Raw genomic sequence first — 27915 nt, forward strand, 5'->3', positions numbered from 1 at the left:
CATAGGTTTAGAGGAGGAAAACAAGAAAAAAAATGTTCTGATCCAAATGGTATACTAATATATTTAATAAAACTAGGGGGCTTTGCCCCTGCTCGCTTCGGTCGCCAAACCTCGTGTTTGTTTTTCCGGATACACACTTTTAAGTTTTTTTTTTTCTTTGAATTGTTATTTCATTAGTTTCACTTTTATTTCAGAACTTCAGTAAAAACAATATTTAGAATCTTTAGAATCCCAACATGCTGAATTTTTTAAATGAAATCCGTGAGACATGTGTTTAATGACTTTGTACCATAATTCAGGATAGGTTTCTCTGTTTGGAATTTCAGCACAGACAAAACGATCTACATCATCAGCAGTTAGTAATTTTTTTTGCAAAGTAACCAATTAACGCATGTGACTTAAACCCCGTTTTTGAAATTCTCTGACTTAAACTTCAAAGCCTTACAATATTTACATACTTCTGACTTATCACTTATGTCCATATATTTGATCTCTGTTCGCCTTTAAGTTATTTCTCCGAGTAATAATTTGTTTGTTTGCGCTAATGCAATGTTTACTTACTTTGTTTTGACACTTTTGTTTTTTTTCTGCTTTCATATTCTGTATCTTGCTCTGCATGTTTCACGTCAGCATTTTTTTTTTTTGAGTGTTTTGAATTCCACTGTTTTCAGTATCTATATCCTGCACTGCCTGTGTTTGGGCCCCCTTGTTTTTTAACCTCTTTATGACGTTTTTCTTTGTTTTCTACTCTTTGTTTTTTATTTCTGACTTCACTTTGCCCTGCTTTTTTTCCCAATGACACCTGGTCCATGGTGATTATTTTTCCTTTTTTCGAGTAATAATTTCCATTTGTTTGCGGTACTGCGATCTTTACTTTTTTTTTGATACTTTGCAATTTTCCTGCTTTCATATTCTTTAACTTTCTCTGCATTTGTTTAGTGCCAACGTTTTTTTTTTTTTTTTTTTTTTTTTTTTTTGAGCCTTTCGAATTCCATTGATTTCATAATCTCTAACCTGCTCTGCATGTGTATAGCGCAAGCGTTTTTGAACGTCTTTATGAAGTTCTACTTTGTCTTTTTCTCTTTGTCTTTTATTTCTGAGCCCAATTGGACGTGTTTTTTTTTTTTTCAATTCCACTTGTTCCGGACTGATTATTACTTTCCTTATTTTCTGAATTTGCACCTAGATTATTCTTTTTCTTTTTTGCATTTTTTTCTCTGCAACGCTTTTGAGTCTGTTCTCTCCACGCTGCTCTTTCTTCTTCGCTTAGTCGTCAACGTTTCATCTATAACTTATTGTCCTTCTACTGTATGCTTTATATGCGCTGAGAGCCCTGGATCTGTGTGTGCTCAAAGCCTTTACACGACTGAGTGTTTTGCTGCCCATGGTCTTATTTGAAATTGGTTGTAATCTGTCGAGTCCAACAGCAAGCCATGCTGACTTGTGAAGTCCGGTAGCCAGTTTGGCTCCCACTGATCAATGTCTGGGTATTCCTCCCACATGAACCTTGCCATAGGTGCATTGGTTGCGCGATAGTGCTCAGCTGGGGCAGCATCGGCTGGTGTCTGATCAGCTGTTGCCAGTTCCTCACTCTCTTGCTCGATCTCCTGATCACTCTCAACAAAATCAGATTCTGAAAAATCATAGTCCGACTCCGCGATAATGTGCAAAACATCGTCTGCTGAGTATTTTGTTTTCTGCACTCGCTTCGCTCCCTCGTGAGATGGTGATGCCATCTTGCCTTTGTTTACATTTGTTTACATTTCATAAGTCACGCGCATGCAAGGATTAGATGTCGAGTCAATGAGTCTAACATTCCTCCCAAGCAGAGAGGGAATACCTGTAACGTAATGGTGAGTTTTGTCGCCATTAACAGTTGATTGTCGCCCTTTACCCCTGGATGTAGACTTTTGTCAGGTAATACACATCACGGTCTGTGACACAATATTCGCTCCATAAGACGCACAGACATTTCCACCCTTCTTTTGAGGAAAAAAAAGTGCGTCTTATGGATCGAAAAATACGGTAAGTTTAAGACACTTGTACACTGGCAGAATGTCATTTCGTATTTTCTTTTGCATATGCAGATTTTTACTTTCGTGTTTTAGGTTGAAATGTGTTTGCTTGTTTTTCAGTATTTTAGCACATTCATAATTGAGTCATGATGTTTGGTTAAAACATGATCATTTATGTGATTTTAAAAAATGAAGAATAAATTGATAATATATAGTTGTGTTTCTTCACAATCAGTACTATTTTTAAACTTACAATATCCAAATAATACAATTTATCTTGGACTTTCTGTCAAGTTCTATCCCTACTTGAAATCTGTTTCATAACTGGTCATGAAATAGGTATCCACATACTAGCCACTTTGATATGTTTACCAAACAGCAGTTAACTGATTTTACAACACTACTGTATGTTTCTCTCCCCAACTTGACTTTCTGATGCAGGGCAGACACAAATGTGAATAAAACATGTAATTCTTTTATGCTTTAGTAGAAAATGATCAGGAGCTGATTTGTAAATGTGTACGGCACAAAAAATAGAGTGCTTCCCTTGGTGTGCTTACATCTGACCTAAGTGCAACAAGTGATGGCTTCAGAGCATCTCAATTACTGAAAAATGTTGATAGGAAGAGAATAGACATGTTTTTTCCCTGTTTGTTTGCATGTGCTATGTATGCATTTTAGCTAGCAAGCCAGTTCATGCTAAAGAGATATAAATACACATTTTACTTATGCATTATTTTTGTGCTTCTCCCCAAATGGCCTGGTAGCATCTCTCACATTCTGCAAGTTTAAAGCTTTTTTGTTTCACACTTGGATCTAGTCAGTTTTAGCTGTTGAGGGATGTGTTTGCTTCACACTTGGATCTAGTCAGTTTTAGCTGTTGAGGGATGTGTTTGCTTGTGTTTTTTTTTAACTTAATTTATTTAAATACACCTTATTTAAAGCGTTTTTTTGGGCAAATGACAGCATGTCACTGTTTTAGAAATGTAACTTCATCTTCAAAATACCAAATTTATCCTTTAAAGGAATGGTGTATTGTGGGAAATTCTTGATTTGTATTTTTTTGCAGCTGACCAGGGTAATGTAGTTTGTACTCTTCAAGACATTTTGGTAAAGCAGTCAGCCTTACTTGTCTTCTCATCTTATTAAGGTGTAACAGTGTTAAGTAACAGAAGACCTTGAATAAATGAAAATGCTTTAAGTGAAGCACAAGAAAATTAAGTAAAGCAGACAGCTAACCCAGCACCATGCAAATGATTGTTTGGCCTTTAGGTAAATTTCACTGTAGCAGTTTGTTGCTTTCAATTGTTTGGCCTTTAGGTAAATTTCACTGTAGCAGTTTGTTGCTTTCATTTAACTATTTATAGCACATTATCAAATTCTTTTGTGACAGAAGATGGTGTTTTTGTTGGATTTCACACGTCACTTGTTAGATATCATTTTCCTTGACCCAATTCTATTCACCTTGTACATTAAGTGTGAGTCAATGTGTATGTAAGAAACAAATAAGCATAGGTCAGTTAAGTAAAACTGGAAAAAATAACCCAGTAGCAGACATGAAGAAGTTGTTCTTAATGCCAAAAATTGTACATGTTTTTATGGTACAGTGTTAATATTACTTGGTATGTACAGTGGGTACGGAAAGTATTCAGACCCCCTTCAATTTTTCACTCTGTCATATTGCAGCCATTTGCTAAAATCATTTAAATTAATTTTTTCCCTCATTAATGTACATACAGCACCCCATATTGACAGACAAAAAAAAGAATTTTTGAAATTGTTGCAGATTTATTAAAAAAGAAAAACTGAAATATAAAATGGTCCTAAGTATTCAGACCCTTTGCTTAGTATCCATATTACTAACCGAGAATGCTAAACCGGATGATGGACGCAGGCACATCCGGCAATGGGCCGTAGCTGCAAAAAGACGTACTGCGCAGGCGCAAAAAGAGTCCGCGAGAGTCGGCTGAGGAGCCGAGAAAGGTGGATAAAAGAGGGCGAGAGAGGCGGATGAGGGTCCCCGAGAGGCGCAGGCGCAAAAAGAGTCCGCGAGAGTCGGAGAAAGGCGGACAAAAGAGGGCGACAAAGGCGGATGAGGAGCCGCGAGAGGTGGACGAGACCACAGAAAAAAGGAGTGAGCACATACAAAAAGTAGTCACAGAAATGAGGCGCAACGAAAAAAGGAAAAGGCACATAAAAAAGTAGTCAAATGCGGGCAAAGCACGAAACACATTGCACACAAAACTAAACACACCAAAAAAAAAAGAACAGACGAGCGCACAACAGCAAGGCACAACCACACCCCCCCACCCTACAGGCACTGGACGGGACGGGACGGGACACACACCAAGAGGGGGATTCAACAAGCCCATGGAAGACAAAAAAAAAGAACACAAAACCACCCCACAGACCCTACAAGCAAGGGACGGGACACACACAAAGAGGGGGATTCAAACAAGACACAGGAACACAAAAAGAAACAAGACGCTCGCGCAACAACAACCCCCCCCCACACATCCATAAGAAGTGACACCCAAAGCCACATATTCTAAAGTGAACGTCAACACCTTCACACTAGGCAGCATAGGTGTCGGCATAGGTGTCAGCATAGGTGGATGTCCTTTCAATAAAGCACTATTAACCGTTCAACTGCAGAAAAGGATACATATTAACAGTGAGTGCGATCCTCCTTATTACTTATCCATATTTCGCATGCTGAGAAAGAAACAAGTCATGAATACACGGTCACGGGTACAAAACGATTCGCGTGTCAAAGTGCTGCATCGAAAGAAGCACGATTTCAAACCGAAAGAGCTCGCGTATCAGACATACAAAAAAGGGAGCGAAGAGACAGAATAAATGAACGGAGACGTGAACAACGCGCAAATGAACTGACAGAAAAAAAAAAAAGCAAGACGCGAAAAGCACCAAGCTCAAATGACCGACATACAAAAACGGACAAGGCTCGATACAAACAATGCACGGCGTAGACTGAAACGGACTTTGCGCAAAGCGGAGGCGAATAAAAAAAAAAAAGAATAAAATAGCACGTCACAAATAATGGACATGCAACAAAAAGGCAATCAAACGCAAAAAGAAAAACATGCCCATCGCGGACATCAACACCACACACCTGTTAAACGCTTACGCCAAATGGCTGAAAGCGCCTTTAATAAGGAATCCACTATTGAGGAAAATTCATTGGGATTAATGAATGTCATTTGCAATCATTGTCATTCACTTAACTTCACAGAAGAAACAACTGGCAATACAAATAATGAATTTACACGTTGTTGTCAAAAAGGTCAGATTAGACTGCCTCCTTTACATTCATATCCTGAATATCTACAGAAGCTTCTAACTAACGATGTGCCTGAAAGTACAAACTTTATGAACTGCATTAGATCCTACAATAGTTCATTTGCTTTTGCATTTACCGGAGTACATATCAGGCCACCAAAAGGCAATGGCCCATACTGCTTTCGCATATGTGGACAAATATTGCATCGCATTGGAACAGTGCACCCTGAAACGAATCAACAACGCAAATATGCACAAATCTACATCCTAGATCCAGATGAGGCAATCTATCAACGCATGAACCTTCCTGAAAACAAACAATGCACAGAGCTTACAATGAGAAACGTCACTCATGTCATAAACAATCACCCATTAGCTAAGTCTATAAAAATGCTACATGAAGTTGAAAAGGATGCAAATACAAAAGCAAATGCAGAAGGTATAGCGGCAACTACAATTGCTTTGGTCTTGATAAAGGACAAAGAACAAGATCCAAGACGATACAATCTGCCCGTCGTTAATGAAGTGGCAATTGTCTTTCAAAGTAAAGATGGTGAGCCTCCATTTCACAGAGATATTGTTCTACATTTACGTCCTGATAAAAACAACACACCTACATTCCAACGCATACACATTTGCTTTCCGCTTCTTGATACTTTAACATACCCCATATTATTTCCAACAGGACAGGAAGGATGGAGTGCTACAATTTCAAGAATTAAAAAACAGGCACAGAGACGATCACGTGTATCCATGAATTTATCTCAGACGACTTAGTAAAAGAGATATTTGGAACAGCAATCACATTAGACCAAATACCCCTTTTAACACAACGCACTATATTATGTCCAAAAAATATTAATGTTAATCACATTAATAACCAGGTCATTTCATTACTTCCTGGAGAGACACAGATCTTTCTAAGCTCTGACAAAGTTGACTCTGATGACGACAATGAACATATAAATTTCCCCTTAGAATATTTGAACACTATTAACCCAGCCGGATTACCACAACACAACCTTGCCCTTAAAAACGGAACAATAATCATGCTATTAAGAAACCTTAACACAAAACAGGGTTTATGCAATGGCACACGGTTAGTCGTCAACACCATGACACGCAATGTTATTCAAGCAACAGTTCTTACATGTGCTGTTCTCATTCCTAGAATTGACCTTACGAGTTCTGACCTAGATTTACCTTTTACATTGAAACGGCAACAGTTCCCCATTAAACCTGCATTTGCCATGACCATCAACAAATCACACGGACAAACCATGCACAAGGTTGGCATCTACCTCTCTGAACCCGTTTTTGGACATGGACAACTTTATGTTGCCTTCTCACGTGTTCGACGTTCATCTGACGTTAGAGTTAAAATTATAAATGATCCATGCCAAGGAAGACTCATTCAAGGACAAGACACCATCTTTACTACTAATGTTGTATACAAAGAAATATTCCAATAAAACATTAATATATGCCAAACACTCTATTTGTTATTTCTATGCGCATCATCCAAAGCTGCACACTATTCTATTTCTAATTCATACATCTCACTCTTTGTCATGTCCCAACGCCAGGGGTTGGCGAGCGAAGCGAGCAGGGGGCGGAGCCCCCTAGTTTAGTAGAAGCACCCTTTTGAGCTAATACAGCCATGAGTCTTCTTGGGAAAGATGCAACAAGTTTTTCACACCTGGATTTGGGGATCCTCTGCCATTCCTCCTTGCAGATCCTCTCCAGTTCTGTCAGGTTGGATGGTAAACGTTGGTGGACAGCCATTTTTAGGTCTCTCCAGAGATGCTCAATTGGGTTTAAGTCAGGGCTCTGCCTGGGCCATTCAAGAACAGTCACAGAGTTGTTGTGAAGCCACTCCTTCGTTATTTTAGCTGTGTGCTTAGGGTCATTGTCTTGTTGGAAGGTAAACCTTCGGCCCAGTCTGAGGTCCTTAGCACTCTGGAGAAGGTTTTTGTCCAGGATATCCCTGTACTTGGCCACATTCATCTTTCCCTCGATTGCAACCAGTCGTCCTGTCCCTGCAGCTGAAAAACACCCCCACAGCATGATGCTGCCACCGCCATGCTTCACTGTGGGGACTGTATTGGACAAGTGATGAGCAGTGCCTGGTTGTCTCCACACATACCGCTTAGAATTAAGGCCAAAAAGTTCTATCTTGGTCTCATCAGACCAGAGAATCTTATTTCTCACCATCTCAGAGTCCTTCAGGTGTCTTTTAGCAAACTCCATGCGGGCTGTCATGTGTCTTGCACTGAGGTATGTGTGGAGACAACCAGGCACTGCTCATCACTCTGGAGCAGGTTTTCATCCAGGATGTCTCTGTACATTGCTGCAGTCATCTTTCTCTTTATCCTGACTAGTCTTCCAGTCCCTGCCGCTGAAAAACATCCCCATAGCATGATGCTGCCACCACCATGCTTCACTGTAGGGATGATATTGGCCTGGTGATGAGCGATGCCTGGTTTCCTCCAAACGTGACGCCTGGCAATCACACCAAAGAGTTCAATCTTTGTCTCATCAGACCACAGAATTTTCTTTCTCATGGTCTGAGAGTCCTTCAGGTGCCTTCTGGCAAACTCCAGGCGGGCTGCCATGTGCCTTTTACTAAGGAGTGGCTTCCGTCTGGCCACTCTACCATACAGGCCTGATTGGTGGATTGCTGCAGAGATGGTTGTCCTTCTGGAAAGTTCTCCTCCACAGAGGACCTCTGGAGCTCTGACAGAATGACCATCGGGTTCTTGGTCACTTTCCTGACTAAGGCCCTTCTCCCCCGATCGCTCAGTTTAGATGGCCGGTCAGCTCTAGGAAGAATCCTGGTGGTTTCGAACTTCTTCCACTTACGGATGATGGAGGCCACTGTGCTCATTGGGACCTTCAAAGCAGCAGAAATTTTTCTGTAACCTTTCCCAGATTTGTGCCTCGAGACAATCCTGTCTCGGAAGTCTACAGACAATTCCTTTGACTTCATGCTTGGTTTGTGCTCTGATATGAACTGTTAACTGTGGGACCTTATATAGACAGGTGTGTGCCTTTCCAAATCATGTCCAATCAACTGAATTTACCACAGGTGGACTCCAATTAAGCTGCAGAAACATCTCAAGGATGATCAGGGGAAACAGGATGCACCTGAGCTCAATTTTGAGCTTCATGGCAAAGGCTGTGAATACTTATGTACATGTGCTTTCTCTTTTTTTTTTTTTTTTTTTAATAAATTTGCAGAAATCTCAAGTAAACTTTTTTCACGTTGAATACTTTCTGGATACACTGTAAGTGACTTGAATAATTGGTTTCTTTACATTTCATTGTTTTAGACAATGTATGTCAAGTCCGTAGCCAGCTGTGGTGCAGACTGTGGGAGAAACTGTGTGTTGGCTAAGGTATCTAAAATGAGAATTATTGACATAACAAGCAGTTATAGTAACAAAAGGAACAAATTAAAAATGAACTTATTTTACAATGTCTTTACTATGGAAAATTTATAATATTATGGAATAACCTAGTAACAAAGAACTTAGAACTTATTTTGCTTGCTACGATAGATGTTTCACAGTTGAAGTGTAAACAACAGTAACTTGGAAATGTCTGGTTCAAGATTGAACAAGAGCAGAATCGGGAGAATGGCACTTAGTGCTATGTAGGAGTTTAAAAATCTTTTCTTGGCATAGCTTTACATCAAAGAGCAGATTAGTAGACAAATTTGTCCTAAAATGGGTTGTGGATGGGTCTGGCTTTCTGTTTTACTAATTAGATGTTTGTTTACCATTCAAAAATTTGATTTGACTGATCCTAGAAGTACTATGCAAAAACAGATCTGTAAAATACCACAATATTCCATAGTGTGACTGGTGTAGTAGGATGCTGAAATTAGGGTTAGGGGTCTTTTACATTTGAATGTCATTTTTTTTTGCCTCTTGAAAAAGATTTACACATTTTAATGATATATAAGTTTTCAAATAGTGGTCTAGGCAAGCATTGTCTACCAAACCATTTTTTGGATGTGGGTTAAAAGCATCGAAATTCTACAAGGTTAAGTTGAAAAACTTGTGATTTATTTGTTTCATAGGTTCTGATATGAATGATTAGAATTCTGCTTGCATCTTCTTGATGAATATTCTCCACTACTTAATGAGTAATGTGAAGTGTCACTTCTGAGAGCTGGGGAGAGGAGATTCAATCATAGGAAATTTTTTCTGTATATATTTACTTTTAAGTAATTTTAATTTTGTCATCAAACAAATGCTTACTTTTCCAGCTGGTATGGTATGGAGAAGAGCAGTAGAGAGACTGAGACTACTTTTAATCATAGTCTGCAGCAGGTGGTTTACTTTGTAGTTCTGTAGTTCAGCGTGTGAGCTGAAGGTTGAATAATGCAGTACATGTACAGATGTACTCTTTGGCACTATGATAGAAAAGAGTGTAGAAAAATAAATTAATTAATAGAAAACAAATCATACCTGATGTTCACTCTTATTTCTATGTTCCAGTGTGCTTATGCAAGTTTCCCATGGTTATGTTTTTGTTGCTGTTTTCAATGTGTTAGCCCATGTCATCTTTCCAGACTTGTCATCAATAAACAGTGAAAAATGCAATGACTAATATTTGTCTGTCATCAGTCAGATACAGAACAATCAAAGAAAAAACTGTGACAAGTAATAAGATTTTATGATTTTGCCCTTAGTTGTCGCTGTACTGTGTATTCTTATATAAGCAGTGAATATTTAATCAAGGAAATAGATAACATACATAACACGTGTTTATAAATTCTGGAGATGGTAGATACAGAGTTCAGCTGGTCATCGGTAGAACACATATCTAGTCTCCTCTAATTTCATACAATTACAAGAACTCCAAAAAAAAAAAGAAAGAAAGAAACTCTGCTGGCATTGCACATGGTAAGAGTTACTTGAATAGCCCCAATTGATCCGAGTTACATTATTGTGGTTCTTGAAGAATGTCCCTTATATGTTGTCGTAGATTTTTGGTTGAACAGGGTATGATAATTTATTACTGTTTACTGTATCACTGTATTAAAATAGCCACTATATAAGTGAAAATTAATTTTAATGTTTGTGATATTTTAATGGTATTATAATAATTTATGGTCAGGGTTTTTTGTTTGTACATTATTACTGTTTCAACATGTGGAGTTTTTCTTTTGTTTAAGGTGGCAAGTAAGATTAGGCATTTTTACAAAAATGAATGGATGGATGGATGTATTGTCTTCATTATTCAACAAAGAGTAATTATCTGGGCCTTATTTGTTTGCAGTTTTTCTATGTATTTCTTCCCTATCCCTTCATTATTCTGTTCCTATCCTTCATTATTGTAGTGCTTACTTTTGAACGTTACCATAGAAACATAGCAGTTGCTTGTTTTTGTTTTGGGTGCTCATTGTCTATACTACTGCTTTTAGCATTTGAATAGCACAAACCTGAAACATCAGTGATAAAGACGGATGGGGGTTCCCTAGGTTAATTGACCATTTATATATGCTTATTTTTGTTTTTACAAAATGTGTTTGTAGCATGTAAAATAATATTTTAATAGATAACTATAGGGAGAGAGAGCTGTATCCATCCTTGCATCTGTCCATTGTTAAACTTAATTAATTCCTTTTATAGTGTTGGTGAGTGTACAGGCACCAACCATAAATTGCTTAGCAGTCCAAAAAATACAGCAAAAGGAAGACAGGCAGTTTTTGAATTTGTTTTGTTTATTGCTACATGATGTGCTGAAATTAGGTAGTATTTCCACTGGAGTTTAACACAATTCATACATAAGGGGGTGCTGTTGGAAAGCAGAAAATTAGAATTTTGCTATGTTTCCTTATGTGGGCTGCAATCTTGTGAATAAATAAATCTACAGCAGTCAATCATTTATTTGCTTTATCTCAAGCTTCATGGGTCTGCTCACAGTGCCTAACTACATTCTAGTTTGTTTATGTTTATATATATATATATATATATAATATAATATGGTGTTGATGGTATAATGTGTGATTTTTCACTTTACTTAACTTTAAAGAGTTAAAAGGGTTTATTTTGTATTTCATGTTTTGTATCTGAGGCTTATGTTTAACCAGAGACAGATGTTGCCCTGTATCCAGCAGGGGGTGCTAGCTCCCTTGTTGGAATGAGTTCTTTTGTAATTGTGGCATGTTATATAACTTGAATCGATCTATCTATCTAGAGATCTAGATATCGATATATAGATGATATTAAAAGGCGATACCCCTCCCTTGTAATACTGCGGTAAGAAATCACATAGGAGAAATAACAGCTTTCTTTAATGACGGTATACACTGCATAACAGATGAAGGAATCCATGACAAGAACCCAGTTCGGGAGTGGAGGTCCAATGTATAGTCTGCCATTTTCGTCACTGTGTTGGAAAGATTTTCAGGATCGGATGACGTTATCTCCCATCCGTCCGTCAACTTAAAAGGTGTGCCGGGCAATGTTCCAAGGTTTTTACTCTTTCTTCATGTGCAGGCCCCCACAGGTTAATCATACCATCCCAAACAAGGCAAAGAGGATAGAGTTTTATGCCGAGTTTGACACACAGAAATAGTATACAATCAGTCTGACTGCCCATTTTGCTGTTGTCCCTAACTTGTTTTGTTTTAAAATGCTTGCCTAGCAGTTCTTACATGGTGAACTCCTGTGTGCTAAATCTAGCTTTGTGTTAGCTGTATATATGAGTAGAAAGAAAAGTAGATTTATAAGATATTTTTATACAGAGCACAGTGACATATTAAACATGTACACTTATTACACCGTCCTGGTGCAATCTCTTGGTAGTTTATGGTCTAAGGTTGGGACCAGCTCTCAATGAGATGTCAGTCCATTTTGCAGCAAGTTTAAACACATTTTGCCAATACTTGAAAACTGAGCAAATTTAAAAATCATCAGTTAGCATAAGTGCTCAGTATAGGGATATGGAGAGTAACTGTGGTGCCTAGAAAAAGAATGTTCAGTCACATTAATTCTCTTATGGTTCTCTTGCAGTAGAATACAAATTTTCTGAAGCTGTAAAGGAAACGTATGTTGCATGTAATGACAAACACATCATCAATTATAGAACGTGCTGGAGTAAATGAAATGGCTAAGTTTTATTTTCACAAAAGATATGCAGCAATAGACTAGGGTACTATTTTGAAATTTGTTTTCTTAATTCTAGCTGTACATGAACTAGGTAGCTAGCTGGTCAAATAGTTAAGTTACTCTAAGTTACTAGGAAAAACAAAAAACACTTTAATTGATCATGTACACAAGAATAATACCTAAGTAGTAGACTGGTGTCTATTTTGGGGTAGGTTTAATTGCATATAATCTATGTGTAGTACAGAATTTATAATGAACAAAGGTAAAGTGAGAACCATGCCAAGCTGACATTGCATAAAAGTAATATGCTGTACAGGTTTACACTTTAGTGCTTTCTATGCTAAAAACCACAATATGAGAGCACTTCTGCGTTTATGGAAATGGATTAAAGCAAAGGCAGGTTGTTCTGTGTGGTTTACAATCACCTGTGTGATACTGTACAGTCAGTAAAATAAAATTGAGACAGCAAGAAATGTTTCTGTATGTGAGCCCATTTGTTAGGGTACCACCTCAGTTACAAGTCCAAAAAATGTAATAATATGGATACAAGATTAAATCATTCACAAAGTAAACTACTTCTATAGATTATCACTTTCAGAAGAAATGCCATAGTTATTGGGCACAAAACTCCTAGCTTACAGCTCACCAGACAATCCTAACCTTTGAAATATGATTTAAAGATATCCAAATTTGAAATAAGTTAAAAATGTGCATCGCTAGTTCTAACTACCTTTTTACTTTTTCATATAAAGTATAGGAATTGTGAAAAAATTCGACCTTGAGATTTTGATGAATCTTGATGTTTTAGACTTTCCTGTGTCCAAAGATAACATTTGTGAAGTTATGTCTGTGTGTACACACGATAACTCAAAACGCTTTGACCTAGGCCAATGAGATTTTTTTTTTTTTTTTTTATATATACACCTACTAGAATCCTACCAACTTTTGGGCCAACTCCGGCAACCGGAAGTGGTACTTTTAACGGAATACTTTTGTAAATTTTCAAACTATGGTTATGATTAAAGATAATGATTCAAATTTTGTGTAGATATTTATAATGATAAAAAGCAAACAGATATGAAATTTGAGAAAAATTATTCGACTGGAAGTAGTATTTTATTTAAACAACTATCCAAATTTTTTGTATCATGGAAATATAAATGTGCACACGATATTAAAAAATTGATTTAATATAACACATATCTTTTAATAAATAATTTTATTTTAATTTATACATCATCAGTTTAATAGTAACATGTAAATATTGAACATTTCATGTAAATATAAAGATGTAATGGGCATAATGAGCTGCCACGAACCCGTTGTGTTCCTGGTAATACATTTAATTTTATGATATTTGTTTTATTTCTGCTATCATCATCATAATTAAATGTAGCTAAATGCAGTTATACATATAGCAATTTATTGCAACAAATATTATATAATACTAACTTTTTCTATGTTTTTAGGTGACTATAACTCTTTACTTTGCACGTAATCTAGGTAATGCATACATAATCATGAAAAAAAGTTAATCATTTTGGAATCAGTTGTCCATCTGTCTAAATTGAAATTTGCTTTTCATCAAAGCATCTGGTAAACAAGTATGTTTATTTTTAGTTGTTGGATTGGAAGGATTTTGTAAGTAAATGAGTGAATGAAAGATTTTCCTGTTACCCTTACAGTTTTTAAATGGCAATATACAAAATAAATAAGTGAAAAGTATATTTTTTATGGGATGGAAGCATTTCTTCACAGTGGAACTATAGTAACTTGTGAGATTTAGGAAAATAAACCCTTAAATTTATAAATTTATTTCATATTTTATGATTGCTGGATTGGTTCTTTATCTGATTTTATGATTCTTTGATTTTACAGAATATTGTTGGTATTTTCCAAATTGTCATTAATGTTTTCTGCAAAACATTACAAGCAACACTTTGTCAGACCAGTAGCCATATGAATACATAGTAAATTTAGAAACCTTGTGCTTACAAACATTATCATATTAAACTTTAAAGTACAGTCATTGTTGATAATGTTTATTCAATGCTACCACCAAAAACGTGTAGCTCAGTGCTATGGTACATTTCTATTCAATAGGTGAACAGAGGAAGCACTTGTTAGTTTTGACAAACACGCTTTTGTTGTAAAAGGATGACATTGACTAAGTGATATGGGCTTTTTTTTTTTGGGAAAGGACATCAACAGCACAAAGGCTTCTGCTATTTCAGATAGGTTACTATGCAGGAAGTAAATCTTGATTTGGACTGTTTCAGTCTAATTTGGAAACCCTGTCAACTGTTGAAATAAGCTAAAATGGATAATTGACTGAATAATTTGCAGAACTACAGTTGAAACAAAGAAGATAAGTTACAATGGTGACACAAGATGTGTGCAAGAATCATTTGTCAAAGTAATTTTATGCTTTCCAATAGTAATCCACATAAAGAATACATTATGTTTAGATTTGTTTTAAGTTTATCGCTGTAGTTTGAGTTCACCTGTAAATGTAAATTTGATAATTCAATGTTTACCTTTTTAAAAGCTGCTGAATTTAGTTTCTTTTGCAGACAGCAGTTTTTGAAAACTTTGCTATGTTGGTAGCTGTTTTTTGAAAGATAAGGGATAGTAAAAGTCATTTTTCATTTTTCACTTCATTTAACTTAAGTGCTTCAAAAGCTGCAGAAATGAAATGGCAATTTTAAGCCTTTGTGCTTCCTTCATTATCTTTTTATTTTACTTGTATTCATTTGTTGTAGTGGATTGACTTTTCCTTTTCCTTCCCAAAAAAAATAGTTTAGAATATTGGATGTTAAAAAAACAGGAACACAAGATTTTAAAAGCAAATAATACTGAATCACAGTCACTACTGCATTACCATATGGTCTTCTGTAAATTTTATGCCAGTGGTAATTTTAAGAGTGCACTAAATTGTATAGTTAACTGATGATGGAATGAAAGTTTGCATGAGTATTTTTTTTTTTTTTTAATTAGAGATTTTCCTTTTAGCGAGACCCACTTTTATTCTATATTTAAAAATGGCAGCAATTCAGTTGTTTGCCATTTTGGTTACATCTTCAGAGACATGGGCATTGTCACTGTGGAGCTTGGTGGTTCTCCATACTCCATGCAGTGTTTTTCTCCAAGAACTCTATATTCTATTTAAGGTTGGAGCCTGTCTTAAATCAACTGCTTTATTAGAAAATGGTTACTGGTAAGTGAATCATGTCATTATGTTGTGGTGATTAAAGTTCTATTTTTAAATATAATTTTATTATGGGTAAATTGTTTATTAGAAATACAATATTTTAACAGTACTTGACTTGTGAGGTAGCATACATAATTTGGGAAATGTTACTGCAGTAGTTTGTGCTGTTGCCATTCCAGGGCCTGAGCTCTCTGTGATGCATCTTCTCTGTGTCCGCATTGGCTTTAAGAATTTTACCCTTAACTTGGTAAGTGAATTGGAAGATAGATGAATTGACGGTTAGATTTTAATTCCAAAATACTGACCTCCTTTAAATTATTGAAGGGGGGAAATAAATATTAACTGTATAGGAGATTGATAGATTGATTTGTTTATTATGGTTAAGGCACAGAGACCTTAAATGTGCACAGTTTTAATCAGGGCATGTTAATAGAATAAGTGAGTTGCAAAGTTACTGTTTCACATGATCACATGTAAAATCCTAACAATGTGTAGACATTTGCAATATGAATTCATTTCATGTAGTATTGATCAGCAAAGTGACTGCTCTGAAGATGCCATTATACTACTGAAGCTAGCTTACAATTTGTCTCCGAGAGGGCTTGTTTTCCATCTTCCCTTCCAACACTTGTATTTGTTTGTCGTTTTATTGGTACTTTATAGAGGAAAGCTCTTCTGAATTCCTTAATTAATGATTTTTGGGGTTGCAATGTTTAAATGATAATAAATTGCATTTTATGTAATTTTCTATGTACTTGATATTTAATGCATAAAAATCTGTTTTAAAGTTCAGAACCATACAGGTTATAAATATGCACAGATTTAAAATAAATATCAAAAAATACAGCTAGTAACTCTGATTTTTGTCATTAAAAATTTGCATTTTGCAATATCTGAAAGTTTTATACAGTACATCACATTTCACTAATTATATAGTAACATTGTAAGCAAATTGAATAAGGGGGATTAAAACATTTCTCAAATTGTTTTTGTCCAAGACGCACATTCTTGACATTTTACAATGGCCCTGATGAGACTTGATTAACATTTGGAAAGTTTAACTTAGAAAGAAGATATGGGAACAAACATTTTCGTCATAGGGAACTTGAATTTGCATTTTCATGAAACTATAAAAGACAGATTTAAGACTGTGTATTGGGTGATGATAAGACTTGTAAATGTCAAATTAATGCTGCATGCTGTAGCAGTGGGTGGCATAGTCATTCAGTGTTTCTGGCTGTGGGAGTACAGCACCAGTGTCCTGGATTGTATTCTGTGGGGTTTCTCTGAATCTTTGGATTTATCTCCCCCATTTAAGGAATGTTCATTAGTGAACCATAATTGGCCAAGTACAAGTCTGAGTGTACAGGGTAAATGAATGTTCTTTGTAATGGAGGGTTTCTTTCTGCCAGGTGTCTGATATTGTCAGGTTGAGATTCAGCTTTCCTTTAGGGGTGTCAGAAGAACAGATACTTTGGGACTAAATCAATACTAAAATCCCAAAAACATAAGAGTACTAGGTTTGTTTTTACAGTTGGTACTGCACTGCTGAGTGACTACAAGTGGACATATTACTTCAGGAGGCACAATAATATATGGTAAAAGTCAGTAAAAACTATATATAAAAATGGATCTGAGTGATACAGCACCATATTAACATGTATCAAAAAAGAATAACAGCTGAAGTCATGTCTGGAAATTTTTTCTATTCAAAACATGAGAAATTCAGTACGTGATTGCGGGAATCAAGCTTATCATTTAAAGGAAAACCACATATATAATACACAGACTTCTTCCTTATGCCAGATTGGTGGTGGGTGTGTACTTCATATAACAAACAGCACTGCTGCTCTTAGGCACTTGACATACTTTGATGCTGGCTGCGTTCTTTATATTCCAAGTTGTGTGAAAACATTACGTGTGAATTGGCAGATTGTGGACATTTATTTTAAGAGATTTTTGCAGTGCTGTCAGATAGGTTTCATCCTAAAACTGCATGTTTTATTTGGCCAATGTGTTCTCAGTTTGATTTGTTTAATTATAGTTTATATGACATATACTTAAAATAAATATTGTTTGATCTTAAGTTTAAAAAATGATTCCAGTAATCGTTTTGATATAAATTAAGTCAGAAGACTCAATTTTTGATATTTTTAGATTATATCTTTGGTGTGATAATACACTATTACCATCTAAAATTCAATAAATATTATGATATATAATTTTACTTGTATCACTCACCCCTAGTGTTCTTATTGATTTCTGATTGGTCAAGAGTCACTATTAATAAAATGCTAAGGGGTACAGAGTATCACTGATGTATCCACCCCTCCAATGGTTAAATAACATGGAATCTTTATCACTATTTGTGAATCAAAATGTTTGTATATATCACAAAACACAAATAATTTAAGCTAAAATAAACCACAGTTATGTATAGTATGTTGACTTTGTGCTTAAATATCCTACAGTTTTTGACAGCGACGCAGAACCTCATTGTGTTGGAAAAGGCATAATGAGTGCACAGTAAGCCACCACTAACTGACTGTTGATCCCTCAGCAGAGATGTGCTGTGTTTGCTGATGGATTCCTAAGTGTGTCTCTTACCCCTCCCAGCAGCTGTACTCCCTGAGATGGTTTTGCAGGATGCTTTCTTAGAGTGCTGGAAATTATAAACAGCAGGGTCTGTCTCTCCTCAGTTAAATAGACTGTTGATTATCTGTGACTGAGCTTATTGTGCAGCTGTGTATGCCGTCATTCATTAGAGATTACTAATTGTCACCTCCCCCTTTCAGTGACTATTCATTCTTATTTGACACAGCTGGGACACGTACTTGGAATGCTGGGAATTACAAGCTGTAGTTTCTAGTGCTCCAGTTAAACAGCCAGCTCCTCATCTAGCTGCTTACTTGTGACTGGGTTTACTGCTGCTAGGTGCATTCGACGACATGTGTGCACAAAACACAAGATGATTGAAAATGGTGTCATATCCATAGCATGTGACACTACTACTCCTCACCGTTGGTAACAGCTGCTATGTATTCAGCTTCATCAAAATTAGTTTGAAAAAATACAACTCTCTAGAAAATTAATTTAAATTTATTTGGGGGAAAAATATTGGAGTTTTAATTGTCTAGTTCGTTCATCTTAAGTCAAATGGAATAATAAATTATAGTTCAAAAGTTGTTCAGTTTTTAAAGTATTACAAAAAAAAATAAAAATTACAATATTATTGTATCATGATTAATCATTACCTGCCGTCACTGAACCCAATTTGTATGTCTTATTTATAATATGAATTTATATCTGCTTTACCAAGTAGCAATCATCTATATATATATATATATATATATATATATATATATATATATATATATATATATATATATATATATATATATATATATATAATATATGGAAGAGAAGGTCTGAGATACGGTTTGCATATTTGCAGTTGGAGATCCACAAAGGGAGAAAAAACGAATCACGTATCATAAAATAGTTTTATTCCTGAGCTTTCAACCCCTATCAGGGGTCTTCATCAGAGGATAATGCTTAGACTTACAAGAATCAAAGGCAATATATAGCAGCACATTCAGGGACGTGTGAGGGGTTTTGGGTGGGTGGAGGTGACTAAGTCCGTATGATCAAAAAAGGGGGGGGGGGGGTTATCGTTAAATTAAAGTGCATATGTCCTTCTTAAGTTGGCATATGCTGGGTTTATGTCCAAGTGTCTGTTGATGGCATTTTCATCTGATAGCCAAGACTCGGCCAACTCTCTGGCGCTTTTTGTACTGGCCTTACATTTTACTTTCACGTTGTCCCAGTTGAATGTGTATCCTGTCGATTTAGTATGTGCATATATCAAAGATAGTGCGTCCTTTCTTCTGACAGCGTTGCGATGTTCCTGTACACGTGTTGAAATTCTTTTTGACGTTTGTCCTATGTATACAGCTGAGCAAGAATTGCATGGAATACTATAAACTGCGTTTCGTGTTTCGGCTGTCGATTTCTTGTTTTTAGCATTAAACAGGACCATGCGCAGATTGTTGGTGGGTTTATGTGCTATTTTGATGCCCCACTTGGTCAGGGTGCGTGCCGTGCCTTCTGACACATTATGGTGGTATGGGAGTGAATGCCAGGTGGAATGGGGGTTCTGATGTACGTCGCTAATAATAATATAAAATTCAGTAAGCCGCCAACAAGTAGCCACCCATGGAAAGCACGCAAGACAGCCACGCCCACTGTGTATAATTCACTAAGCCGCCGACAAGTAGCCACCCATGGAAAGCACGCAAGACAGCCACGCCCACTGTGTATAATTCACTAAGCCGCCGACAAGTAGCCACCCATGGAAAGCACGCAAGACAGCCACGCCCACTGTATATAATTCACTAAGCCGCCGACAAGTAGCCACCCATGGAAAGCACGCAAGACAGCCACGCCCACTGTGTATAATTCACTAAGCCGCCGACAAGTAGCCACCCATGGAAAGCACGCAAGACAGCCACGCCCACTGTATATAATTCACTAAGCCGCCGACAAGTAGCCACCCATGGAAAGCACGCAAGACAGCCACGCCCACCAACTCTAAGACCATTGGATACGACGACAGCTCACAGAGCCACGCCCACCAACTCGGACACAGCAACTCACAACACCGGGCGCCATTCACGTTCATCTCTGCTAGACTCCACATGCACCTCTGAGCCATGTTGAGTTTTCATTAGTCAACCTCATTATGCGGCGTATGCTGCACCGCGGGTTGGCTAGTCATTAATAAAATGATAGGAGCAATCTAAACTGATGTAGGCACAATTCAAAGCATGTCAGGGGTGTGCTGTTTTTTGTGATACTATTTAAGGTTATTGGGAACATATTCATAAATAACATATTTGAATATCTATTATGTCCCCAAAAATGACATCTTTCATAATTTTTAGTAACAAGGTTAATTATTAAAGATGTGTATTTTTTTTTTAAATGCCTTGTTAATTTCAGTAACATATTACAATTTGCTTTGGTTTATTTTGGAGACAGCAATCCATGTAAATAGTAAATCATTTACTGTATATAAATGTTTTCTTGTTGTAACATCCTACTTCAGATTGTTATGCTAATGGAATTCATGATGTATTTTTCTTTCCTTGGTTATTGCTAGTGTTGATTGTCGAATTCACCAAAGCATTTTTCACAGTGAATATGCTTTAATCACCAGTGACCTTGTTCCCTGAATATATTTCTGGAAATTTGCCTTGAAGTGGCTTAGACAGACTTTTTTTCCTATTGAACCATGAAGTTTGGCAAGGTCAGTGTGACATCAGAGAGCTGTAGCAGCCATGCGTAGAGCTTTCACACATGCCTGCTGTAAGATTGCCGATCTGCTTTGGGTATGCATGATGTACAATAAGTACTCCAGCCTTCCAACTTGCATGCATTTTTGTTTGTTTGTTTTTTTTTTTTTTTTTTTTTTTGTTTTTTTTTTTTGTTTTTTTTTTGAGGGTACATTAGCTGTCCATGATAAGAATATTACAAGTACTTCCACCAGGTATTTAACACTTATCAGCTGATAAGCAAGTCATCATCATTGCCAGAAGAAATCCTGTTGGTCCCTAAAATTTCATTCCTTCGTATTTGACCATTTACATTGTCTCAGAGGAATGCGGAATAAAGCCATGTTTTGTGAATGAATAGGCTCTAAGGAATGATATTTATAGCTTTCTGTAAGTAGGGAGTGAAAGTCACCTTTGCTTTTACTTAAATTATTGACAATTGATAACATTCATTTTTTTTAATCCTGAATATTGACAACAGGTAGCCTATGTAATCTATGAAAAACCAAAAAGTTCTTCTGTGCAAATGTGTAAAATTTTTGATGGCAGAATAAAACTACAATCTTCAGTCCCAAAATTGAATGAGTTACTATTCAAGTCCATCTTAATTCACAAAAGCCCAGCAATGGAGCAGTAAATTGAGAAGCTGTAATTAAGACCTGTTAGACTAACAGTTTTGCATTTTCTAAATGCACTCTGTAGAAAAGATGGTGATGCACATTAATAACATACCTTAAGTCTTTGTATATTTGTAATGTTATCATCAGTCATATTCATCAGATTTTGCATTACAAATGAGCAAACTACTTACGACAGGTACAAAGAATCATTACTGCTATGTAAAGGAAGATAGGTAAATGGTGGTATGAAAACTCGCTTTATGCTTCGGAGCTATATTTACATCAACAAAACTAGATAAAATTGATTGTCCGTAAAAGTCAAGTGTAATAAAATTTATAGTACTGACATCTGTTCAAAATTAATTTAAAAAAATATAATGTCGAGCTGTAAGCAGGGAATGTTTTAATAATAAATTGTGAGTTTTATTTAGCTTCATTTTATTATCAGCCTAAATTTTAACCTAAAGCATGGACCTTATTTATTTTTTTGTTTACTTATTGGCTTTAGCATCCTTTTATTAATGTAGAAGAAAACTTTAATGTGCAATATTTAATGACAGAGTCCTGGTCTCTTATCTGTGGTGTCTTTTGTCTTAATGCAGTGTATTTCTTACAGTTAAGTAGTTTTTCTTTTTATTTTTTAAACCAGGTCCAAGATGGGCTTCATGGAACCTAGGGGTTTTTATTTGTATTCGATGTGCTGGAATTCATCGAAACCTTGGTGTCCATATATCTCGAGTGAAATCGGTTAATCTGGACCAGTGGACACCTGAACAAATACAGGTATTTTTTTTAATTATGCAAAGTAATCTGATGATATACCTCACTTAAGAAATACTATTTGAATACTATACGAGTTTAATAATTATTTGTATGTTTAAAATGTGTTTCAGGTGAAATGTTGTGTGTTAGGCTTCACTGATGAACTAAAGATGCTTTAGTTTATTAATAAATTTTTGTTATTTTTTTTTAATTCTTGACTCAAACTAATAATTGATAGGCCTTGATATGCTTATCTTGACTTTGTTGCAATAGAACCCTCTGCTAATTAGATGCTACGTTGTTACAGTCAATCAGTCTTATCACAATTTCTCTGCCAGTTGGAAATGACAAAGAGATGGTGGAAGCCATGGAATCCAAGGATAAATGGATTTAATCATTTTATTAGATTTAGCATAGCATGCATTTATAAATTAAAAAAAAAAAAAGCCCACACAGAGGTTGGATGCCCAGTTGTTGTTGTGGTCTGAGTTTGACTGTGACTTTCTTTGCTAATATTGATCGTGGTACATCCAAAGGTTTATTTCCTCCAGAATTTCTGTTGATTGGAATTTGTCTTGCCTCTTCTCCATTGTCAATTGGTCATATGTGAGCTCTAATGTTGATGCACTTCTATAGTAATGGTTTTATGTTAACCATGTTTAAATCTGCTCTATTATGTATTTAATTAAATATTTCACTTAATAAATTGCACAATGCAAAAATTAATTGAATTGAATTGTTCCTTAGGAATGGTTGTGGATTTATATGCCCATGTGTTGTTTTGAGCCTCGAAATGTACATAAAAGTTGTTAGGCATGTCAAGATGGCAAGTATCAGTGCTGTTTGCCTGTGATGAGATTTTATAATTTGTTAAGGCCTGAATGCCCTGCAACATGCATGTAGGATCTTTCGAGTCACAGAAATTCTTGTTGATCTTCTGTGCATACTGACGTTTAGCTTTCCTGATAGGCTTGGAAAGTTTAGCCCAAGCTCATATAAGAGCTCCTTTGTCTCCTGATCTAAAGGCAGCATCTCTTGTTCTCAGACCAGATAACATTTCAGGCTGTGTGCTTGGAGACTGTGCTGACCATCTGGCTGATGTCCTTGCAGACATCTTCAACATTTCTTTAAGCCAGGTTGTGGTCCTGTGGTAAAGTGAGATCCATGGCTGTTTGTCATTTTAAATAAATAAATCCCCGCACTTGTGTCTTGGTAGGAGGAGGCTTGGTAGCGTGGTGAGAGAGGTTCCCATGTGCGATTCGTGAATGTGCAGTTCTACACTAAGTGCACAGGTGTAGGATCATCCGTGACCCTAAACAATGTTGGGAGCTGCTAATCGTCACAGTTTTGCCACGTCTCCATTTTAAAAGGGGGAAACGTGAGTGCGAGGGAGGAAGAAAAAAAATGGATCAAGATTAAAAAGGCAGATTGAGTGGGAAGGAAAGACAAAGAAAAGAAAGGTTAAAAAGATAAGAAGGCAGGAGGTGGAGATCTGGTGCAAGTGGGCGCACAAAAGGTTGTGAAGGCAGACAGCTTGGAGGAAGTCCCTCAAAGTGCATGAATGGCACACGTAGGCTGATGGCCACTCCAGCTGAGTGACCTGGGTAGCTGGAGTGGCCACAATGTGGCTCAGTTGTAGTGACTTGCCACAGAGAGGCAGCATGGCTGCAGGGGAAGTAGAAGCTGAGAGGGACGTTCTGCGGGTGGTACCATGGATCATTGGGACGCAAGCCTAGCAGCGGGAGTCAGTGACTCGATGAGGTGCCCAGTTTCGAGCCAGAGAGGGTTAGAAGTGGGCCAGAGCCGAGGACTAACGTGAACTTGCCAGATTAGCACCTCCTTGGCTGCAAAGAGACCCGGGTTAAGCTAAGGAGATGCCAGGTTTTAAAGGACTGCACCAGGGCTTAAAGTTTTAAGGACAGTTTCCTGCCTTCTGGTTTTTAACCTCGTTTTAAAAGGAATATTTATTTAGTTTTTAACCACCACCTTTTATTTTTTATGGAATTATTTATTGAGCACTTTTTGAACATTATTTGGAATTGTGTTCAGTGCTTTTATTAAAAATTTTTTGCACCTTCCCCTGCTTCATGTGGTGTCAGGTTCAAGAGGCTCCCAAATTGAAGAGGAAGCAAGGAGCCGGACCCAACTGTCACAGGTCCCCATGAGCTCCAAAAAGACCATTATTATTCCAGTGCTACCGCCCTCTAACTCTGACTCCTATCATGATGAAGTGCTTCAGGCGGTTGGTAACAAGACACGTCAACCCCGTCCTCCTCACCTCGGTTGTCCCACTGCAGTTTGCTTACCTTCCAAACCGCGTCTCACCTGAACACCAGGGACATGTATGTCAGAATGCTATTTGTTAATTTCATCTCGGCATTCAACACAATCATTCTGCAGCAGTTGGTGAGCAAGCTCTCTGCTCTGCCTCAATGTTTCACGGTATAATTAGATTCTAGACTTTTTGATAGAGGCCACAGTCAGTGTACATTGGCAGCAGAACATCCAACACTATCAGGCTGAGCACAGGTGCCCCCCAAGGCTACATGATGAGATCACTATTGTTCATGCTACTCACCCATGACTGCACTTCCAAGTCTGAATCCAATGTCATCATCAAGTTTGGGGATGATACAACCATAGTAGGCCAAGAGGAGGTTGAACATTTAATGAGGCGGTGTAGTGACAGTAATCCGTCTCATTTAAATGCTGCTAAGACAAAAGAGATGCTTGTTGATTTCAGGAGAACATTGGCTGATAACACTGGTCTACAAAAACATATTTTTTGTTTGCTTCTGGGAACTTCAGAGCATCTTTTTTTACACTGATTTCATATATGAAATCAGAATTAAGCTAGCACATCAGGTTTTTGAAATATATATTATTGACGTTTTGACACTTTTGAGTATCAATATAATATATCAACACGATATCTGGAGTTTGGACTATGTCCCACCAAAATTGTTTTGATGTGTTTATTCTGAAAACAAACCAGAAGACGGTACCAGAGACACGTTAAAGCATATTTATGTCAATTTACCTCAATATAAAAGTGAGGTCAGTGTGCCCAAAAATGTTGGAGGCACTCGTTTTTGCGCTTGTACTGCACATCCGTCCCTCTTTGCAAGAACCAACAGTAGTTGCCCATCATGCTCAGAGTGAATTTTTCCTGTTATCAGTTTTCCATCATGTTTATATCTTGATGAAATCTTTCCCCATGCTCATCTCTGACATTGCTTAGATTTGGTGGAAAAAAGTCGAGATGAGAATGTAAAAAATGCATCTTCAGTGACATTCTGGCTTCCTAAAGCTAATATACTTTCAGCATATTCTCCATAAGCTCAGTATAATTCTCTGCTCTGTGACTGTCAAGAAAATTCTGGACAACCTGCATGAATGAGGGTGCTGATTCAGTTGGCCTCAGTTTCCTTTTGAACTCATTGTCAAGCATCAGTTCACGTGTTTCAAGGTCAACAAAAACACCTTCCTTAATTTTGGCTTCACTTTTCTCGAGACCAAACTTATTTCTTAAATGCTGAAACGCATCGCCTTTACTGTCCAGTCACCCTAGTTGTCCAAGACCTGAAACATCATAACTAAAAAATGGGACATGCTGGACAAAAACGGTTTTCAGATTTGGAGTCAGCAAGTGAAATTTGTTAAAGTACAGATGAAACAATCCCAGTAGCAAAATGCTTGTTGACCAGTGTTATTCCCCACTGCTCATCAAAGGGTCTGCTGTGGAGAATCGGTAACAACAATTTTCTGGGTTTTTATATTTCTGATGGCCTCTCCTGGACAATCAACACCACCTCTGTTGTCAAGAAGTCACAACAACACCTTTATTTTCTTGGAAACTGAAGGGAATTGGCTTGCCACAACCTATTCTTACTACCTTTTACAAATGAATTGTGGAGAGCATCCTGACATATTGCATCACTGTGTGGTATGGGAACAGGAAAAACCATGAGTGCAAGACTCTGGAGCATATAGTGAGGACAGCTGAGAGAATCATAGGGGTCTCCCTCACTTTGATCCAGGACATTTTTGTAGACACATTGTTTGCATAGAGCCTCCGCCATTGTGAAACGTCTCTCACCCATCACACATACATTTTGACCTCATACCACCAGGTAGAATATACTGCAGCATTAGGACCAGCACAGCCTGCTCTTATAACAACTTCTTTCCCCAAGCTGTCAGACCTCTGACCTCCTACATGACACCCAGTATCATATACCCATAACATTCCCCCAGTTATGTACTGTCACTCTGCACTTTACTTTGGATATTGAGCATGTTTGAGCTTCATAATCTTGTCTTTTGTTTTGTTACATTGTATTGTTGCACTTGTTTAGGTAATGTATGTTGTGTTGCCTATGCACCTGGGAATGTAAGGAACGAAATTTCGTTCAAAACTATACTCTGTATTTGAATGACAGTAAGAATTGAGTTGAGTTGAAACTGAAATGATACTGCTAATGACAAAAATATACAGTCTCTCCATACAAAAGCTGCTTGTAGATGTTCTGTTTATCTTTTGTCTTAAAGCCTCGATAAACTTGTTGCACATAAACAAGATCAGTAATTATTCCCCAAGGCCCCTTTTTACCACATCAGCCTTATAACATGAGTATTACACATTAATTATACTATGTTTTTTGCTGTGGCTACAAAATTACTTAGAATGGTGAATCCTTGCAAAATGCATACATACTGTGGAACCTCGGTACACGTACAAATCGGTTTACAGCCAAAAAGTTCACCAAATTTTGCCTCGGTTCACGACCACGCACTTGGTTTACGAACAAGCCAGTTTCCCTTTCGGTTTGTACATGTTCAGTCTCTCCCTGTGCATTTCCTGTGCAGTGAGCAAGAGGGAGAGAGCGAGAGAGCATGCGGCACACACACACACAGGCAGCGCGAGAGAGAGCTGGACACATAAGGTAGGAAGGCAGTTAAAGAATGCACTGGGCTTGATTTTGTTTTCACTTCTGTTTACAGTAATCCCTCGCTATATCGCGCTTCGACTTTCGCGGCTTCACTCTATCGCGGATTTTATATGTAAGCTTATCTAAATATATAACGCGGATTTTTCGCTGCTTCGCGGGTTTCTGCGGACAATGGGTCTTTTTACTTCTGGTACTTGCTTCCTCAGTTGGTTTGCCCTGTTGATTTCATACAAGAGATGCTGTTGGCGGATGGCTGAGAAGCTACCCAATCAGAGCACGCAGTTAAGTTCCTGTGTGCTGCTGATTGGCTCAGCGACGGAGTGCTGCGTTAACCAGGAAGTCTCATCTCACTCATTCAGCATTAACGTGCTCCTGCTACTGCTTCAGGGGCCGTGTCCAAGCGCCAACAGAAGATGCAAATGATTGCAGAAAAGGTAAAAGTTTTTGATATGTTGAAGGAAGGGAACAGCTACACCACTGCAGGACACCATTACAGCATCAATGAGTCCATGATCCTTTTTATTTAAAAAGGAGGAAAAGCATATAAGATCTACGGCCGCAGTGTCCTTTAACCAGGGCGCAAAACGAGTTGCAAGTG

At 37.3% G+C, this 27915-nt stretch overlaps 1 protein-coding gene across 2 annotated transcripts in view; it reads left to right on the forward strand.

Annotated features, from left to right (window-relative positions):
• Positions 1–27915, forward strand: part of smap1 (small ArfGAP 1) — a 190711-nt gene that overhangs the window by 48454 nt on the left and 114342 nt on the right. For both annotated transcript variants that reach the window (XM_028821026.2, XM_028821027.2), the window contains exon 2: positions 22253–22386. In XM_028821026.2, the coding sequence (XP_028676859.1) occupies positions 22253–22386 (134 nt within the window). The remainder of the gene's footprint in view (positions 1–22252; positions 22387–27915) is intronic.

This window comes from Erpetoichthys calabaricus, chromosome 15 (genome assembly GCF_900747795.2).
Source record: "Erpetoichthys calabaricus chromosome 15, fErpCal1.3, whole genome shotgun sequence".
Taxonomy (NCBI): domain Eukaryota; kingdom Metazoa; phylum Chordata; class Cladistia; order Polypteriformes; family Polypteridae; genus Erpetoichthys; species Erpetoichthys calabaricus.